The 21,125-nt window shown below is 36.9% G+C and overlaps 2 protein-coding genes across 3 annotated transcripts; both read right to left on the bottom strand.

The window, feature by feature from the left end:
- Positions 1-1,095: 1,095 nt before the first annotated feature.
- LOC122325035 (cholesterol 24-hydroxylase-like) lies at positions 1,096-7,803 on the bottom strand. Of its 2 annotated transcripts, XM_043219867.1 has the most exons (16): positions 7,594-7,803; positions 7,409-7,486; positions 6,832-6,913; positions 6,671-6,744; positions 5,896-5,982; positions 5,683-5,821; positions 5,483-5,596; positions 5,228-5,384; positions 4,912-4,983; positions 4,766-4,838; positions 4,590-4,674; positions 4,382-4,487; positions 3,167-3,171; positions 2,723-2,811; positions 2,399-2,465; positions 1,096-1,677 (listed from the first exon to the last, which is right to left on the bottom strand). In XM_043219867.1, exons 1-16 carry the CDS (start codon positions 7,725-7,727, stop codon positions 1,537-1,539), a joined length of 1,503 nt encoding a protein of 500 aa, XP_043075802.1. In that variant the 5' UTR covers positions 7,728-7,803; the 3' UTR covers positions 1,096-1,536. The 2 variants fall into 2 exon arrangements, 1 of the variants encoding a protein (XP_043075802.1); XR_006247248.1 differs by lacking the exon at positions 3,167-3,171 and having other exon boundaries at positions 4,376-4,487; positions 7,594-7,802.
- Positions 7,804-10,523: 2,720 nt separating this feature from the next.
- Positions 10,524-20,558, bottom strand: ism2b (isthmin 2b). Its single transcript, XM_043218716.1, has 6 exons — positions 19,949-20,558; positions 16,375-16,557; positions 15,616-15,916; positions 13,335-13,472; positions 13,175-13,243; positions 10,524-12,505 (listed from the first exon to the last, which is right to left on the bottom strand). The coding sequence occupies exons 1-6, from the start codon at positions 20,069-20,071 to the stop codon at positions 11,988-11,990; spliced, it is 1,332 nt and encodes a 443-aa protein (XP_043074651.1). The 5' UTR covers positions 20,072-20,558; the 3' UTR covers positions 10,524-11,987.
- Between the last annotated feature and the right edge of the window lie 567 nt (positions 20,559-21,125).

The raw sequence follows: 21,125 nt of genomic DNA, 5'->3' as shown, positions 1-21,125 counted from the left end.
AGCATCAGTAAAATTATCCCACTGTCTCCACAGGGCAACCGTTCTTCCTGTTTCACTTTAGTCATTCGCCGACCTGCCTCCATCAGGATTCTACTCCTCTGGCTTCACCTCATCTCTCCATCCCCCAGGCTCCGGTTACTTCCTTCTTTCCCTGGCTACAACTATGCCCTTAGTTGGTCCAGCAGTCAGTTGCTCAAGACTAGGCCTGTAGTCCTATAGGCCTACAGTCTGGCTCTCCGTCTGCGAGCCTGGGCCCTCCAGCTCAGTCAATTGATTTTGGAAGATTCTCCTTCTTCATGCAATTTATACCACCCTTTTCTTTAACGCAAAAGTAAGCCTATGGGTGAGGGTACCAGTTCATTAAGCTCTATGTAAATAACAAAAATAATGTGCAGTAAACAGTAAAACAGTGTGTTTATAATTAAAATAATGCATTAAAATAACCAAATACAAACCAATTTTCAATATTAATCAGGAAAAAAACTGTTTTGTACAGCTAAAAATAGCTGGACCAGGATAAAACTGGAAGCTAGACCCATATAATATAAAATGGCGGCACCCATTTTTTTATGTCAGGAAAAAGTGGACAGAAAATTCCATAACATAACAACATGAAATGTTGATATCTTCTGATAGGTATCTACAATCAAAGTATGCAGAATTACATCTCTGAACACTTTAGATATATTTTATCGCCACACTTTGGGCCCCTTTCCAATTAAGAATTAATAAACACCACAGCCTGAAGGCATAAATATGATGCACCTACTGTAATAAGTGTAATAGTTTATGTTCATGGTGTATATTATTAAAAGGGTTAGTTCACTCTAAAATAAGAAAAATGTCCATATTTAAAATGTTGTCAACACGCTTCCACTAACTGACGTTTTAAATTTGGATTGTTTTTGATAAAATAAAGAAACTTTGCTTAATTTACAATGAGATTCATATTACAAAAACAAGTCACATGCACCTAAAACTTGTATAGTTCAAGATGAAACAACACTCTCTGTCTTGCTGAGAGACAACTTCTGCTTTGTTTGGAAATTTTCTTTGGTGAAACTGAGAAATAAAGGCAGCAGCTACATACTGACATGCTTTCTATAAAGGACAGAAATTTATTCATTACAGAAAAAGAAAACTGAAAACATGAAATTATTATCCTTACATTTTGTAATGAATATAGAGGTCAGGGTTGAAGTATTTTACATTTTAAATTTCAGTTGGAATATGTGTAAAGGACTGTAGGTGATTTAACGATGGATACAAGGATAAAAGGACACAAACTTTAAAATGTGAAAAACGACAGGTGAAAATTATGAAACAAATGTCTACATGTCATTATGTAAGACCTTTAAAATTATTATTAAATTGTCTAGTGTAAATAAAGTTGACTGCAAATGATAAAAAAAAATAGAAGCAGTAGTTATCTGTCACAGTTAAGACTTATTTAGCCTTAGGAGCAGCTATAAAACTCTTGATGACAAGATGATAAATGCAAACATAAGTGCACAAGAGTTGCTACAAAACAAGGGCCTATGAGCAGTGTTTAATGTAGCAGATCACTCCGCTCTTGGGCCGCAGGGTTCCCGTGTCTTTAATGTCGAAAGACTGTCCAGGAACCAGATTGAACTCAAATCTCTGAAGCAGTTTGGCAAGCACAACTTTTGCCTCCATCTGAATGTGGAAACACAAACAGAGTGATCAAGGACACAGCAAATTTGACAATTCATTGTTTTCAGTCATGTGACCAGTTCAAAGACCTTGGAGGGTAAAACATCCTTAGAACTTCAGCACAAGTGTGCCAATTTTCCATCTATTTCACGGCCGCAAATATTTACATCCCCTCTCAAAACAATAAAACAAAGGTATGTGAACAAAATTCAATAAGCAATTCATATTAAGTCCCCGCAGCAATGTTTCAATTATTAAACAGTGAGACAAAATGTAGAAACACTTAAAATATATTAAAAACAGTCATATTAAAATATCAAATTCAGTAACATCTGTAATAATGATGCATAGTTTACATAGGAAAGCAGATGAGGCCAGCATATGAAACTAATTCACTTAATGGTTCAGTGTTTTCCTTATAATGGTTGTCTATGGGACACCACATAAAGTGAAACTTTGCACATTGCATTCATATACTTGCTTTATCTGTTCACTGTACAAAATATAGAGCATCAATAAGGTGTTTACTGAATTTCACCTTTTAATATCTGCGTTTTACTACATTACTACTTAATGCGTCAAACTACCAACTGGAAAACAAGTATTAATAAAACATCTAAAAGGAATTCAAAACATGAGCCTGCAAATTCTGTCCAAAAGACAAAAAATTCTGAAGAAAAAGGGGAGGAGTAAATATGTGTGTGTGTGTTGTGTGCTTCATCACCTGTGAGAAGACCTGTCCCAAACAAGTTCGTGGACCAAGGGCAAATGGATAGTAGCAGTAATAAGGCCTTTCAGAACACAATTAAAAATGAGGAGATTTCATTTCAAAATTTCCCAATATAAAGGCGTGTTCATGACATAACACTGTAATTACATGAATGCCAAAATGCTAAAATGGCAAAGGCTTTAGCAGTAAAATGTTGTTAAAGAGATAGTTCACTTTCAGTTGCTGGATTCCATCAATTATCACCACAATTATGACATGAATGCAACATTATAAAATGCTAAAACAGAGGGTAAAATAAGACTGTGATAATTGACTTACTTTGGGGCATTCAAATTAAATCTCTCTGGATCAAACTTCAATGGATCTTTAAAAAACTTTTCCAGTCTTTGGGAAACATAAGAACTAAACTGTAAGGAAAGAATAATTAAAAATATTCATATATTAAATATATACATATAAAATGAGTTGTAGTTATTACCTGTGCTGTGTCAAAACACTGCGGGAATGATTGTGCTTGTGTTGAAGCATGTGTAAAATCAATCCAATGGAGTGGTGAGATGACACAGGCAGGGTGATGTAAATACTAGGGGTCTTATTTATAAAACTCTTAAGTAGATTTCATCCTAAAGTTGTACGTATGTACAAAAGCTAGATTTTTTGTCGATTTTTGCCAGATTCTGCGTAAAAATCCCTTTTTAAATCCCAGTCAGGAGAAGGTTGTGCAATACGTTTATCTGAACCCCGACTACTCCCAGAAATCACCATATCTCTATTATAATTAGTTATTATTATTTTAAATCAGTGGGTTTCAAACATTTTTAACTGATAACAACAATTAAAAAAAGCTTGTCAGTAAAACCATTGGATCGTCAAACTCTCATCTTAAATTTATTCAAAACATATGCTAAACATCTATTTATAGTGGAAACAGGTATATTTCTGACTCTGCAAAATACTGAAAGCTTTTTTAAAGAGTAAATCTTACTGTCTTCTTACAGTGGTATCCTTATAAAGTGATATTTTTCAAAATGTTTTGGAGATGACTTTACACGTGTTGATATATTATCACATATAGGGCATATAAAGCATATATGGTGGCAGGTCAAGTGTGACCGGCTAAAAGACCTTGATGAGAGTATGGGGGTAGACACTCTCCAAGAACTGTGGATGGCCACAGATTTGTCTCTTTTGTCCCAAAGATTTCTCCCACTAAGGAGATTACCTGGGCCATCTGTCATTCTATGGCAGCCCTGATGGCCACAGAGAGGCATCTGTGGTTGAACTTGTCCAACATAAAAGAGATGACACTCTGAGCTGAGGTCTTCTAAAGAGAAAAAGGATCTGAGGACTGTCATTCTCTCTAACTCTAAGTCAGTGAAGTCATGAGCCTCAGACAGACTCCTGTGGGAAAATGGTATACACCTCGGCATTCTGTCCAGCCTGAGAGTGGTTCACAGCCCTGATGGCCCTTCTTGATGAAAGGAGGGACCTTCTGTCTCAATCCTTCATAGCCAGAGTAATGGGCTATGTACATTTGGCCTCTGAGGTAGTAGAACTCATAGATTCCAATCTCTCAGTACTCCACTCCAGGCTCCCTCCAGAACAAAGCAGTAAGTAGATTTCTGCAGTAACAATTTTCTAATTTAGATTCTATCATTTAGTAACGTCTCGGATTATGCACTTTTGAGCTTCTTACAAGCCTTTCTCAATTCTTTTAGATTCTATCATTTAGTCCAGGGATCTACCCCAAGCTCTCAATGTTCATACTTGAGCTTGGCATGATTCACTCTAGACAGATATTGATCAACATTCACAAGTTCCCTTGAAGGGTAACGTCTTGGATTATGCACTTTTGAGCTTCTTACATTAGCCTTGTCTGAAAAGTTTTGCCACTCAACTTGACTAATTTTACACATGCCATGTTGGCTACAAACAACGGACCAGCCTTACTAGGAATCTGGCATTACTCACAATAACAGCACAGCCCCCCTGGAATTTTGAACCCATTTATAACCATGTCCTCATGTAGCCAACGACTGGTTCCTGGAGCAGTTGGGTACAGACGCAGTGTTTCCTTCAACACCTGCAGCATTGAGTCACAAAGTAACAAAAAGACCATTTAAAGAAATCAATACAAAACTATTTGTTTTTGTAGAATGTACAAAAAAAATCTCTACAGACCCACCTGAGACAAGTAGGTGAATTTTCCAAGGTCTTCATATGAAATGTCTCTTTTTGTCCCAAGGATTTCATCTACCTCTGCTTTAGCCCTAGGAAAGAAGGAAAGAAAATTCTAAATAGAAATGATAGTAGTTAATGCAAGACGGCTGGAATAGGTCCACATTTCTAAAAGTGTTTTACCGTTTATATATCTCAGGATGTCTCCCTAATTCCATGATTGCAAATGAGAGCTGATTGGCTGTTGTCTCTTGACCTACAACAGAACAAGCACTGTTGATATCTGCAAGGGTTTGTGAAAAAAAAAATCAAGCAAGTCTGTAACTCACCAGCAATGAAGAAAGTCACAAAATTGTCCAACATCTGCTCACGATCTTTTGTGTTATTAACGTTTTCCTCCTCTGTAGCAAAAATGGAAAGAGTTAACTGTAAAAGTAACTCAAAGAGGAACATATCAATATTTGTTAAAAATATCCCACATATTAGGATATTACAATGTTGTAAAAGATGAGTAATGTACAGAACAGACATTTTCAAAGTCACTTCAAAATTCATTATGTTGTTTGTTTTATCAAATTTTTAACAAAGGGAAAAGGGAAAATACACTTAACCACTTAGCACCTCAGCCATTTGAGAGCCACATACCTGCTGTTTTGAGGATTTGTGTGAGAATGTCTTTCGGGACGTCTTCTCCATTTTCTATTGCTGTCTTCCTTTTTTGTATCCATTTCTCTCCCGTGTTCCGCAGGAGTTCAGTCGCATCTTTAGTTTGTTGTACAGTCTTCCAGTTCTTTGGAAAAAACTGAGCACCCACAACACACACTCAAAGAAACTGATTACATAGCATTAACCCTACTTATTTAGAGTGACATAATCTACAGTATGAATAAATTCTCTTACGGTAAAAAATGGGTCTCTGAGATAGAATACCATGCCCTTTAAACACTGATCTATTGCCTTCTGGAAGGGGGTATCAGTTTGCTTGAACAAATTTAAATCAACACCAAATGCCGCCTGTGAATGAAAACATGAATACTAAGTACTGACTGATCTTCTATGTCTTAGATCTTTTTATGAATAAGCAGGAAGAAGAGTGAAACCTTGCAAATGACGTCGAGTGTGACACAGTTGACCAGGTCATGCATGATGGCAGGTGTTTTTGTGTCGGCTATTTCCTGCAGATGGTCCATTAGGCGCTCAGACATCTCATTAAAAGTGCCCATCAAGCTTCGTAAGTATCTGATGGTTAAGACAGCATAAGTTGAGGTGCATCTCTATCTCATCTCAGTATATCAGAGATGTTCTTGACTCACGTGCTGCTAAAAGCCGGATCCATGATGCGACGCTGCCTGTACCAGACGTCATGGTCCATAGCCGTCACTAACCCGGTTCCAAGGAACCTGAGAAAATACATTCATAATTCATCACAATTCAACAATTTTATGAACATAATTGAAAATATTTTTTAAAAGATCAACTTTGATTAATCACGATTAATTTAAAATAAAATATATTCTTATAAATCCTAAAAAAATAGGCATAATGCTTTGTAAAATGTGCAGGAACACGTGAATAGTACAACATATCATTATTTGTTTCGTTTGTCCTTTAACTGCAACTGATCATTTTGTCATTCGTAATTGTGTGACTTCTTTCAAACGTTAGAGGGTTGAATATGGGTTCACAAAAAGTGAGCAAATAAGTGACAGTAATATTTCCTCACGTTCATCACACTCTGTGGGGCCAATGTTTACCACTTTACCGCTGTACACGTATTTTATACACCTGAATTTTTTTTTTTAAACGAATGAAATTATATCTGAAGACCCCACTAAACAGTTGGAAGGGTTTTTTTTATTGACGAGAAGACACCAACCCTGTCTGTATGGTCTCCTCTAGTCAAAAGCATGTATACATGGCACATAGATGGATCTCTACTATACAAAGGGTTCTCTACTATACAAAGTTCTAGATCACGATGAGGGGGGAAAGGTGTCTTAGTGTAGCTCGCTGTTATCAATGTAGAGATACTGAGACTAGACTACACCTAGCAATTCTGTGCAATACCCACTACAAATTAAAGCTTACCGTTTTCCAAACAGGTTAAAGAGGCGTTTGTAGACAAAGGGATCTTTGAGATACTTAGGTGACATCAGCATTGTCTACAATGACAGGGTAGAGAATGCATTTATGTATTTGATTGTGTGACATTTCAAATTATGAACATTAATGATATTTTAAATATTTACTTTTGTAGCCTCGGGGCAATGGACTTTGATCACAACATAATGAAAACTGTTCAGCCTGTAGACAGGGCCATATTTTTCTGCCCTTAAAAACAAGAATGGTCACATTGCTGAGGACGCTCTACTAAATGAGTGTGTGTGTGTGTGTGTGTGTGTGTGTGTGTGTGTGTGTGTGTGTGTGTGTGTGTGTACTTTTTAAAAATATGCAAGATAGTAAAAATATTTATCTAAAGGGTAGGTTGGGTTAGGGGATAAAGAAATATTGTTTTGGTCAGTATAAAAGTAATAGAAGTGCATGGAAAGTCTCTACAATCTACAGAAACAGACGTGTGTGTGTGAACGAGAGAGAGAGAGAGAGAGAGAGAGAGAGAGAGAGAGAGAGAGAGAGAGAGAGAGAGAGAGAGAGAGAGAGAGAGAGAGAGAGAGAGAGAGAGAGAGAGAGAGAGAGAGAGAGTGCAAACATTAGTATTGTTTTGTAGGTGCAAGTTCAAGACGTTAATCAAGAAATACAAATAAATTAGCAAATTATAACTGACACATATTCTAATGAGTTTATAAAAATTATATGTTTTGTTCTTACCACTGAAGAAATAAATCTTGTATAAGATTATCCGATTTCGCCGCTTTGGAAAAAGTAGGTATATGCCCCAGCAGAAAACTGTCAGGATATTAGATTCTATGTTATTTTATCTGAACTTTGCAATGCCTTTTATGTAGCGTTATTACTCGCATTCACAAAGAAAACAAATTCTTAAAGTCCATTACCTGTCTCTTGGAGGTCCGGGTATATGATCATATTTCTGGTGAACATAATGAATATACAGACAATATGCAAGGAAGGCAGAGAAAACAGCAGCAAGCAGGTAAAACATCACATATAAGACCCATTCTGAGATCATGGCGGTGCTGTAGAGCAGCTCAGTGTGTAAAGTACTTCTACCTTCCTCCAGTCAAATTATAAGTCTCTTTTTACGTATTGATTTCCGGGTTTTCTCGTCTTCTGACTTGTTTTAGATTGTTTTGGACGATAGAGGGCAGTGTTAATCTTCTTCTATTCACAGTACTGAGCCGCTTGCTAGACGGCATATTTATATAAATGTATTTTTTTACATTGCATAGGATGTAAAGCTTAATAGTTTACTTAGAGATGAGGTCTTACAATACAGAAAGCATGTACAAAATGATACAATAAGACAGACATTTCCATAAAAATTGTAAAACAGTTTTTAAAAAGAAAAAATACAACCTCACTCACTGGAGATTAAGAAAGAAAATACAACCATACTGTTTTGACACCATATATAGTTTCACATTTCACTATTTGTAACTAACAGCACTTCAAAACCTTACTAACTAGCCTATATGTTGTGCTTCAAACTACTGATGCTTTAATAATTTAATGTACATGCGAAAGAAATATTAAAATAGTATATTAAAAAAATGATATAAGATGACAAAGATTTTAAAAAGTGTATAAAGTTGAATAAAAAGTAATTGAAACATACAACAAATGTAACAAAATATAAAATAGAAATAAAAAAGCCTGATAGAAATAAATCAAGCAATATTGAATATGTTGCCATCCATCCATTCATCCATTTACTACCACTTATCCGGGGCCGGGTCGCAGGGGCAGCAGTCTAAATGTCGTGTCAATATATAATTAAACAGTTATTGAAATATTGGAATATGAACTAAAAGATGCAATGGACAGGTTTTTATATTTTTGCTTAGATTTATCCTACATTTTATCCTACAAGATGCCCTCCAGCGAGTTTGAAGTAGTACACATCTGCTGTCATTGCAAGAAAAGATCACCACAGTTTTCAGTCTTCAAACGACCAGTTAACTGAAAAGGAAAAAAGCTGATGAATGCTGTAATCAGGCCTCCACTCAGAGGGTTTATAACATGTGTGGCCTGTATCACTTACATCTGTGGTCTCAGTGGGTGGCAGACAGCACTGGAGTACCGAAGCCGTTCCACAGCCACACAAACAGAGGAAATTTTAGATTCCTGTAGCTCTAAGAGAGCAAACAACACTGTAGTCACCAAATACTGGCAAGGTGCCTGATAAGTTCATGGATCTGAAATAATAGAGCAACTTTGAAATTTTTGACCTTTGTGTAAATAATTTTCTTGACTTTTCTTGCACTTGCACTTACTTAGCTTGACTTGCTAACTCTTTTATTTTAGATAGTATTTAAGGGTACATGCCAGGCCAACTCCTAGAGCTGTTGTTCAAAATATTTTTAAAAATGCCATTTTCACCCTTGATATGCTACAAACTGCTGTACCAACTTTTAGTGACCCATTTGCATTAGCCAATGTCAATGATTTCAAAGCTCTGAAGCTCTGTATATAGAATAGAAGAACAATCAGAATCCTTGAGATTTTAATGCAGTCTTAATTCTATGGATTTGTGTTACCTTGCTCTTTGACCTCCTAATCTCTGTTATTTAATCCCTGCCTAAGAACTACTGAAAGACATGGCAATATGCACAAACAGCCTATCTATCTATCTATCTATCTATCTATCTATCTATCTATCTATCTATCTATCTATCTATCTATCTATCTATCTATCTATCTATCTATCTATCTATCTATCTACTGAGCAGAATATAAACCAAAAGTGGTACTTTGTCAAGCAGATTTATTTGTAGACTGCTTTTCGAAATACACACAGTTTTAAAGCAGCTTAAGTCATACTTAGATCTTAGATCTTAGATCTTGCTGTAATGTAGTGTTGTCTAGCATATACAGTATAATACAGTTTTTCTCTGTAAACTGTCTCTGCAGGTTTTGTCTGCAAATTGTAGCAACTCTAAAACCTAGTCATTGTGGTTAGACAATGTCACCAAAATATAAAAGTGTACTCATGAAAATATGTTAGACTTTCACTGAGGAAAAGTCTAATGCTCATTCAAAACTAATTGATGTTTTTATATATTGGTGAATGTGGGTACTAAACATTTAGAAAAAATACTTTGAAAGCCAATGGGACCAAGACACTGTTTTTCAAGGGATGATGTTGAGACTAGGGTGTCTTTAATTTCAATTGGTAATGTCTCTGAGTTCAAGCAGAATGAATATATTGTTATTTTGTTCCTTACTGTCATTGAAAACAATGTAGTTTAAATAGGAAGCTGCTAAGAATCAACGCAAAATGATTTACCATCTATATAAGCAAGCCAGAGGCGAGATAGGCAAGAAACAGAAAAAAGCCCCATCTAATCCAAAGGTCAGCCCTGTTCTAAATTCAAATTACAATTCTACATTGTTTGCCACCATAATTTAAATCCAAATTAAATTCAGGTATTTAAAAGGCATTCTCAATTCAAGTCTGAATGGCACACAGCCTCACTCATCATTTGGGAAACAACATCTTCTAACTAAAAACAGATTTCCACAAATACAAAAAATGCAGATAGCCAGGGGAGATGAGTTACCAATTGTTGGATGTTTCTAGTTAAAATCGTATAAATGGAAAAACAGAGTAATCAAAGACATGAGCTCTGATGAGTCTCTCACTGATGGGTATTGATGGTTGTTCATATAAAGGGATGACAGGTATCTGCATTGCAGAGCCAAAAAAGCCTGCATGGAGTGTTCTTGCTTAGCATCAGTTAATCCAGATGTTACGATTCATAACTAAACAACCTGATGTATTTTCTTGAAAGAAACAAGCAAGAGATTTTTAATTTTTTCAAACTCATCTTTGTATTTGTTTTAATAGAACTTACAACTCGCAAAATCATTATAAAGTACACACATGATAATAAACAGCAAATATTGACTTGTTTTGTTGTTAAAGAGGTGTTTGAGAGCATGATTTCCCTTTTTAGAACAGTGTGTCCTGGAGGACTCTGGGTAGTGCACCACCTGAATGGATGATCAGTTCAAAGCGTCAGTAAATGTGCGATAAAAATACAATAAATACTGTACAACACATGCTAACGCGGAAATACTATTCTTGCAATTAATGTAGCGATGACCACAGGAAGCAATCCGTTCACAACAAAAACACCATAGAGACGGATAACAATGTTTCATCATGCGAATAAACATTTCAATAAATGTTTAATAAAGTGCTAGCCGTAGCATGTGCATACACAGACTGCATACTCTTAAGAGCAATATTTCAAATCAGAGGTCTGGAGCAAGATTAAGTAGTAACCCAACAACACATGAAAAGCAACAGCAATAACAAAACAGCAAATGCACATTTGCAGAACAACTAAACAGCAACATTGTACATACACATAGATGTTATAACAAGATACACATTATAATATTCTCTTTATGTCTGTCAACTCGTTCACTTTCTGAAATGTTGACTCTATTAAAGAACTAAATGAACATGGATTAGTTTCCCCCTGAGTTGGCAGTGAAAGTGTGCCCATTGACTCAAATGTCCCTGCAAGTCTATAAACAGAGTTTTTTTTTGTGTGTGTATTTTACTCATTTTGTTTCAGGATCCAAATTTTACATTGGATGGCACTATATCAAAGTAAATAGAGTGGGATCCAAAGGTCTAAGTCCACACTCAATATATGGGATTCAAGATCAATTAGGATTGAATGTTATTGTTTAAAAAAATATATGATTTTGACAATTCATTAAAGTGAAAAGGGGGGGATCAAATAAGCAAATTACATTGACCACAAAAGCAACAAGGGGTCTGAAGGGGGACTGAAGCACATGAAATGCTCTTTGGAATATGCTTAAATCATGCTGGATAACATAATCGTTAGGTTTTGATCAAATGTAGAACTCTTGTTAGATCCAGTCCCGCTGTCTATTAAAGAAAATGTAGACATTAAAATCATATACATTTTTAATGCAATTTTATTATGCTAATAATTTATAGTTTCTGGTGTCAGACCTTTGCATCCAACTCTATGTGACTGCAACACCAACAAAATGCTGTATTGGTCATTTCCACAAATACAAGATCCTCATATCAAAAGAGAGATTGACAACAGATCGATTATAATCCATTTTTAAACATTTCTTACATTTTCCACAATTTCCACAGTTATGACAATGCATCCCACAATATAATACTGTACACTTAAGCGGCTGGTTGGTATTTTTTGTATTGGGTTGAGCACCACAGCAGGATGGTGTGTCAGAGAAGGGACGGTAATTTGGTGACTTAATATTCTCTGGCCTCCTCCAATTCATTCATGAAAATGTCCTGTTGGGGGTTTTCCGTGCAGTGCAGGCCATTATTGGGTGGGCGGATGGCATGAAACCTGCTCCAGTCTCCTTTGCACAGAATCCAAGGCATTACATCCACCTTAAAATGCAGCTCTGGAGAGAACTCTGTGCTTATGAGGTTGGGAGTACCTGCACCTTTGCCCCTTGTGATTAGAAGCTTGTTGTCATCATAGCAACAATGCTGTGCGGCCAGAGTGGTGCCCTCTCTTGAGAGGCCAGAACGCAAGCAAAAGTGTGCCGAGGGCTTGTAGATGTCCAGCCGTTCTTTTGGGCCGCTAGCATCCCTCCACTGGAAGGTCTGGTCACGTCCTGCATCCAGCAGACTGACAATATTGGTGGAGGCTTCCGAAGGATAGGTGCATGGACAGCTGGGTAATTCAGTCAATACCTGCTGCAGGTAGCGCTGGAGAAACTCACTCTTACAATTTAACCACTTCTCACAGCTGTCAACATCTGCAGAACAACCAAACCCAAACAGATTACAAATTAGTCAGATCTCAATTTAAACAGTAGTCGCTTTAAAAAGTAGACTGGTAGTTTCATGCATAACATCCCAGGAGAAAAATCCAGCAAATGCTGTTTTGGTATGTTGTGAAGCATGGCTGCTAGTTCTAATCTGGTCCTGAACAGGAGTTAGCTGCTCATGGCCATTTTAGGACCAGCAAATGACCAGCAAAGAAAAAAACGGCAGCCATGCTTTAAAACATACCTACTTTTTTTCAACAAAGCCATGCATTAAAACATACCTACTTTTTTCAACAGGGATGTGTAAAGTTTATATAGACTATACATTAACTAATACAACTAATACAGGATAACACATGTGGGCCTATCTGATTTTACATTCTACATTCAATGGCTTATCAATTCAATAATAAGTCAAATTCAAATGGGACATTTAACAAACATCATGTCACTTGCCATTTTTGTATGCAAATTTTTCATACAAATTTTTTAACATGCTTAAAATATTACATGTAAATTGAATGTTAATTTTTAACCTGCTGGTGTATAGTGTTAATTCAGCTACTCCACGTTCCACTGATATTTGACAATCAGTGTCTGAATGCTTTTTTTATTATTTTATAACTATTTCTACAATTCATCATTAAATCTACTCACCAGTGCCAAAGGGTTCTGTACCATTTTCCATCTCAAATGGAAAGACGTGAGCCACACTGTTCCAATCATCTGGAGGAAAAAACCCCAGTGTGACATAAAATTACACAAAATGGTTTAGAATTTTATTAAAAACAGACACATTTTTAGAAACTGAAATAACCTGGGCATGGCACAAGGTCACAGCTTCGGGATTCTGTGGAGATGCAGAAATCTCCACATGAACGTGAGCGGGTCTGGTTGCCATTTCCACAAGTTACACTACAGGGACCCCATGCACTCCAATCTTCCTCTTTTTCTCCTAAAAGCACAATAATCATCAGTTAAAACATTAATTTAGTTTTTGTCCAAAGTACCCATTCCTCTTATAGTTTTTGAAAAAAAAATCCTTAACCTCCAGTACTTTTCAGTCATTGGATAACAAGTGGTCCTCTGGGATGAATTACCATTGCTATTTCCGCTTTGTATTAGCATGTCCCTCAAATGCATGCCTGCAACCACTTGCTACCCCCATACCTGGGGTTTTAGTGATCTAATCACAAAAAATTTCAGACACTGTTTACACTAACAACTTAATTCAAGACCAGGTAGCACTTAGAAATCATCTAGAGGACACTCCAGAAATATCTTAGCAATAAACCCAGGAAATGCATAGATAACATAATAACAACCATTCATCACTCAAAGACACCACCCTAGGAAAAGCTTAGCAATATCATGGTAGCATCCTGGAAACCACCAACAAAAACACCCTGACTGTAACTTCTGCAGACGAAAACAAGGAGAAGCTGAAAGAGTAAGCTTTCACCAGGACTTATAAAAGAATCTTCCAAATATCCTCCTCCTCCAAAAAAGAAGATTTAAAAAGGCTGGTTAGCTTTTAGCAGTTGGGGGAGATTTCAACACTCTTTACAAAAAAACTAATTGCTGCATTAAACAAAGACAACAGATGTCTTCTTCTTTATTTTGAAATACAGAGTATAGATTACAGACTAGCATTTTTAAATATTTAACTTGATTTTGGGTGGGGTGCCAATGACATTGCACACACAGTGATGGTGTCCTGATTACAGACAGACTAGTGAATGATGAAAAGGAGGCGTTGGCTCAGCGGCTACTCTTGCTGGCTTTGTAGAACTGCCAAACCGTGAAACCCAGAACAGCCACAGGGCTTGTCGTTTAGCAGAAGTAGGAATGGGCACTGAATCCATAGGGTAAAGATTTGCGTGGTTAGCATTAGCAGTAACCCATGATAAAAGATATTGGTGTCAAGAAAATTAATTTTGGACAGGCATTTACCCATAAAGGGCACTCTGTTTAAAAAAGGACGAAAATCGTCTGTATAAAGAATTATTTCAATAAAACATGCATGGCTAAAAAAGACGTTTTATAGTATTTGTATGCTTTTTATTGCTTAGAAGCACTAACTTTCACTTTCTGTGCATGGAAGATCTTACATGTTCTATTTATGCATAAATGTTCTAACATATTAGAACCAAACATGCAATGCAAGTAAGAGCTGTATGGAACAAAGAACAAGCTGTACTTCTAACATTGCGTGCATGAACTAACTCTGGCTCCAAAAGAAGCTTTACAGAACATGCACGCTTTGTACTGAAGCTTTACTGCATATGCAAAAGTAATGTACTGCTAAGGGCACAGAAATCCATTTCAAAAATGAAAATTTCCTGTTATAGCAGAATAGGCATTAACTTCTGGTCTAGACTGGGGCCATTCTTGATGTCTAAATTTAGTACTCAATCACTGTATCTTTACTTGACTGCTCCAATTAAAACCCATTCTCTCCTTGTCTCCAATGAAAGACAGCATAGCTAAAATGCAAAATGCACAATTCCCACCATAAAACATAGAGAAAAACAAAAAAGGAACAGAGGCGTAATGTTATGCATGGCCTTGAAAAGCCTAGGATTCTTGAACAGGCTTAAAAGATCTAGCCGCTCAGGGCTGGAAGGGGTGTAGGGGGGATACAGGGTCTGGGGCCCAACCCGCGGGACATTAAAACGGATGACCCCTCTCACTCTGTGTTCCCGATCTGAGCTCTAATTGAACACAAGCATGGGCTTATTTGTCCAAGAGAACGTACTCACACTGCCATTAGTGAGCGGATCGGGCTCGTCTTCAAAAAGCGGTCTTCTCTGCCGAGTGGAACCAGTCTCTACATCAAAGGTCCGCCACTTACAAATACCCCGCCGCTGGCTGAGAGTTTATTCTGAATCAATGCTGTGAAACAGCCCTTAAGCTCTACTCATCGTTCTCAGTCTCTACATCTCTCTTTGCCTTAAAACCACTCTCCAAGCCAGCTTACTTCAATTCTCCGATTGATTTCTCTCTCTTAAATTCTGATGTTGCCAATACTGATGGCTGATTACTTCTAATTCTAAAGACTTGTGTGTAGAAACAGCTAATAAAAAGAAAGCACTCACCATAATGGCGTTGAGTCCATGGGCCTTCCCAAATGCCACCTGTCTTGTCCAGTCCACTAGGAAGGGGCTCTCCACTGTCATACTCCAGTGTGTAATCATCCTCTTCCTCCACTGCTTGACCAGTCCCATCCTCACCCGAATCTACATCTGTGTAGCCCCAAAATAAAGGCCAGAAAAGCTTCTTCCCACCCAGCCATTCTACAGTAGAGGAGGGAGAAGATGTGGGCCAGTCGTTGCTCCATTCTTTAACCAGGTCCTTGTCCCCTTCCATGGAGGGGTCATCCAACACCTCAATGGTCACCTACAACCAAAGATGCAAATCACACAGAGATTAAATAATATGTAACACTGGGTATTATTTTAAGAATTTAAAACAAGCAGCTAATGAAGTCAGTGAAGACAAATCATCCTGTGATAAATCTGGGGAAAAGTCAGTGACAGTAAGTTTCAGCGGTGAGTCACTGATCGAGTTTTTTGATTTGAACTCAGGCTCAGTATCAAATCAAGCAGAATTACTTCCTTCTCATCTCAAGATAAGATTACTTATTACACTTAATTACATCCTATCAGGAGTGATGACTCACTATGGATGCTGATGAATCCACTTTGGCTTAGACAGGATTAAGTATTAGCCTGAGAGTAGAGAAACACAGTAATGGCTTATTATATGCGCCATGGCATATTATGACTTGCCTCGCTCACAAAGCATTTCACAGAGATGACTACTAAATTGAGATGTGTGCTCTTGCATGTGCTCACCTGAATGTTTGGGTTTTGAGAGTCAGAGTCAGAATTTGCCAGGTCTGGAAAGTTTTTGAGGTCTAGGACAAAGGGTTTTGATTCTTCCTCTGGCTCAGGCTGTGGTAGGACACCTGTTGATCGATGCTGGAGCCACCTTTGTTGATGGGGACGAGGGTCTGCCAACTCGTTCTGGACTTGGTTCTGTTGGTGCAAGAGATGATGTCAATGTCTTTCAAAGACTGAGAATGTGTCTGATGAAAAATAACACTGCATGCAACAGTAAGTGCTAACTTGCATAGAGTGGTGTAGATAGACTATGGTAAACATAACTTTGACATTTTGTTCTACAACATAAACTGTAATTTATTCAGTTTTTTTAGTATTTACTCATAAATTGAAAATCACCATTATTAAACCCATAGGAAAATCCAGAGGAACTAGCAGTGAATTAGTCCTCCAGGTTCTAGTGTCATACCTGCACCACTTTATTGCAACATTTTGCAACCTCTATATGTGACCTTCATTTGTCAAATGCACGTTTTAGTTGGCATTGGTTTATTTCACTTTTACAAAATTGTTTCACAATGCCATAGAAGAACCCTTTTTGTCTAAATGATTCAATAAAGAATGTTTAACACATGAAAAACCTTTCAGTGTCACAAAATGTTCTTTGTTGCAAAAGAAGCTTTTTCAAATTCTAAAAAGGTAAGAAAGAAATGACTCTTCAAAAAAATTTTTGACTGAATGGTTCTTTGTGAAACCTAATTATTTTCTTCTCCGGCATCGCTGTGAAGAACCTTTTAAGCATCTGTATTTTGAAGAGCGTATGGTGACACAGTTTATAATGATTTATTACAGGTACAGCAAATCTTTAGAGAAAAGGATGTCATGTTCCTTAATGAAAAGGAACATGACATCCATTTTCCACTAAAAAAGGGCTTATGTTCTTGCTCTTTTGGGGAGTTTTTATTGACTTGAAAGCTGAACAATAAAGTTACTGTCACAGGCTTTGAATTTTTGGCTTACAGGTTTTGAGAACAGATTCTAACCTGCAAAGCAGTTTTATTCAGCAATGAGTTTTCTAAGTAAAATAGTTTTAATACAAAAAATTATTAAAATGGTTTTGCTACAAGATCTAGTGTCATGTAGGCAGTTTCCAACTTGAGGTTACCACAGTGATTTTTAAGAAACATTTTGTAAGCTTTTGAGCAGTCTAAAACTAGTTTTATTTTATGTCAGTCTAACCAGACCAAGATGTACTAAACATGGGCTGTGGCAATGTTGGTTTTTATCAAACTCATACTTAGCATAACCATGGTCATTGTGAGTTAGAGAAGTGCTAACACTGGTTTTAGGGATTCAGTGGACAATGTCCTGCAGCATGATCATTGTGTGACTGCATCTCTGGCATTCATGCTATTTGAACACATGTATGTCACAATTAAATAATTACAAAAAGCATGAAATTCTGTTTAGTCAAAAATTTCTTTTTTAACAGTGGAGCAATCGTTTAAATATCAACTGAATTCCGCTGTGATTCAGAGGTGTCTAATGTCTTTTCGGGCCAAGTTGTATATTTGATCTGCAGATAAGACACAGAGGTATATGTGAGCTTCTCTGTAAGAACTATTCTCAACATTAATCTTCCCGGAAGTCTCAACAAGAGGGACTGAAGAACTAGTCACTATCACTCAGCAAAGACTCCTATCTCCTAACAGAGCAAGTTTAATTTCCTAACTGTTCAGAATAGAAACAGAATCTCTCCTTACATCCTTTGTCTCCCTGAGGCCATCTCTTGTCTTCCTCTGTATTGTTAATTCATTGTAAAATCGTCTTTCCTCCCAGTGGAATGTGGCCTGTCCTGCCAGTGGGCTTTCTCACCATCACAAACATATGGCATGAATTCCAGGACCCGAAAAACAAAGCCTTATGCGCTAGTGGAAGACCATGGGATACACACACAGCCCCTATTGAGCTCTCTGGTGAGACACATGGACGCAATCAGCTCACACAATTTATGTTGGGGCATTGGGAAAGCAGTCTGCAGTGCAGCCTAGATTTATCTGACCTCCGATATCAAAGTCCCAGGACCATGCCATTTCCAAACCAGTGAAGAAAAACAATAATCTAAGACCCCCCATTCCCTTTCCCTTTGACAACCCTGCCCCACATGTTAAAACAAAAGAGACATTTAGTAATACAAAGCTGAGTAGCAGGACCTTTCTCGAAAAGGTTAGACGTGGCCCCCTTGTGCACAAACACAGGATCAAGGAGACCAAAATGCAGGAAATTCCACATTAACACAGAAGAGGGGCTAAAAAAACAATTTTAGGAGCTGAACTATGACCCTGTGAGAGTGAAACTAAGTGTTTTTTTGACCAGTATTACATAAGGCTTAACTATTATACTGCTGTACTGTATGAGGCCTCTATACATTCTGGCCCGTTTGCAATGTGAAATAATAAAAACAGGGTTAGAGCACTGAATATTTTAGTCCATTAGATGCTGACCTCAAGATATTTTACTAAGGTTAAACTACTATGACCACCATTAATAGCAGCATAAACTGTAACACTGTATGTCATCAGTACATTATTAATGTACATTATTGATTCTCAAAAGCTGAAAAGCTTAGAACTTGGAGTTTGTGTTTTGGAATCTTACAGAGTAACTTCTATATTTCATGGTGCAGAAGAGTTTCTTCAACTACAGTTCTATAAGAATTCCCAAATGTCTGTTTCACAGAGCTTTTTGGCTTTTTTGTGAATAAATCTTGAATGATGCATTATGTTATGAAATATGTAATGTAATTTTTTAACAGATTTGAAATAAAAACACTGATGCTGTTTAAGTACACCTTAAATACAATATTCAGTGCATTCTGAAACTTGAAGTACAGAACTGAAAGATTATTAGAAAATTATGAAAAATAACAGTACTCGTGATATTTTGTTATGTACTATTACAACATAAGAGTCAAACAATAAAATGTATCCATAAAGCTTATGAAATATAACAAAAATAAACAATGAAGGCATGATTTCTAATTAATTACCAGTGTTGGAAGTTTACTTTGGAAATGTAATAGACTATATTTTCAGCACAACCATTATCAAACATTTAAAGGAAGCAGGTCTAACTCTACAGTAACACTCAACACGTATCAATAATTGAATTAAGATTATGAAGTTCAAATCTTTGCGTATCTGATATCCAACACTAATATCCAACAATGCCTTGAAAAAAAGCTAACATTAAAAAGCATATAATATAGAATAAGCATGTATTCTGTGTCCCAAACTGAAACATTGGCGCGTTTCAATGCAATTTATGAAAGAAATCGAAATTATAAGTGAAAATAAATAAATAAATAAATTAGATGTAACCCCTTTGTAATCGTTAACATTGAGTAACTCTTAAATTCGATTACCTATTTTTTGCTAACAGTTACAATTATTTTGTAATTAAATTACGCAATTTGCATAAGCAGTTACTCCCCAACACTGTCAATTACTGTGACGCGTTTAGTTTCTGATGAAAAAAAAATGAGCAACAAAAGCACGAAACGAGTTTTCGATCCACTCGTACTCACCTCTGTGTATTCGCCGTGTCTGGGTCTCTTGCGATGCCTCACAGGGAAGCTGCTCGCGTCTTGTATCCAGACAACCAGCAGCACAGTTAAAAGTGCCCATATACTTTTACGCGCTCTTAGCATTTTGCACCGTTGCGTATCTGTCCAATAAACACCGCTAAAACACGAAATGTGCAAATGGTTGTTTAGGAAGCTCTGTGCGTTACCCTCCTGGAGAATACCTTCGATGCGCTGATCCTCATCTTCATCCAAACTTTATTAAATCTCGCTCAGGTATAAGCATTTTATCGATACAGGCAGACAATCCTCAGCCCTTCGGTCCGCTCACAAATACGCTGAACGTGACTGGAAACGTCCTGCCGCACTGCCTGTCCATGTGGACTGATCGCTTCTCAGTTTAAGTAGCCAAGGCAGGTCTTACTCACGCACTGCTCTTCATTCCGCACCAGTGCATCCTCATTCAACTTCTACAAAACTTATTCTCCTTCTGCAGGGTGTCGGAGCACAGAACCATTGCTGATACGCTACTACGATGATAGGGGTATCTCAGATACCATAAGGAAAGAAATAGGCTTAGCGCGCAGCAGCGATAGCCTGCAACAGCAGGATGGTCTGAGCTCTGGGGTCAGCATGGGAGGAGAAACATTTTCCAGGGCTAGTAATGATTATGAGGTGTGCGCCAGGACTCCTTTATGCTAGAGCTGAATTCAGAAAGACTTCTCAATTATTTTTTACTTACAATTCAGTTCCTGAACTTGAATCAGGTTTGTAAAGATAAACATGCATAACCAATATTTGAATAAAGAAAGCAGAATTTGAATAAACTGAAATTTTTATCATTTATCCGATGGTATGTAGGCATATATGTAGGCACACACACACACATACATATATATATATATATATATATATAAATATATGAAAATAGCCACATATATTATTTTCTTCAGTAAAATCATCAGACACAAGGCCGTTTGTAAAAAAAAAGTTTACTAATATATATAAAACACTTTTATGAGTTTATCATTCCTTACACTTTAAAATTATATAATCATTTAACAAATTGTAACTTTACTTTCTAAATAGGAGATTTAACTTTTTATAAACAGTCCAATATAATTCAAGTCAAAATGACCTGTAACTTGCCAATTAAATTTAAGGCAGTAGCTAAACAAGT

The sequence above is a fragment of the Puntigrus tetrazona genome, chromosome 20 (genome assembly GCF_018831695.1).
Source record: "Puntigrus tetrazona isolate hp1 chromosome 20, ASM1883169v1, whole genome shotgun sequence".
NCBI classification, from domain to species: Eukaryota; Metazoa; Chordata; class Actinopteri; order Cypriniformes; family Cyprinidae; genus Puntigrus; species Puntigrus tetrazona.
The sequence above is the reverse complement of the archived record's forward strand: the minus strand, read 5'-3'. Positions and strand labels throughout refer to the sequence as shown.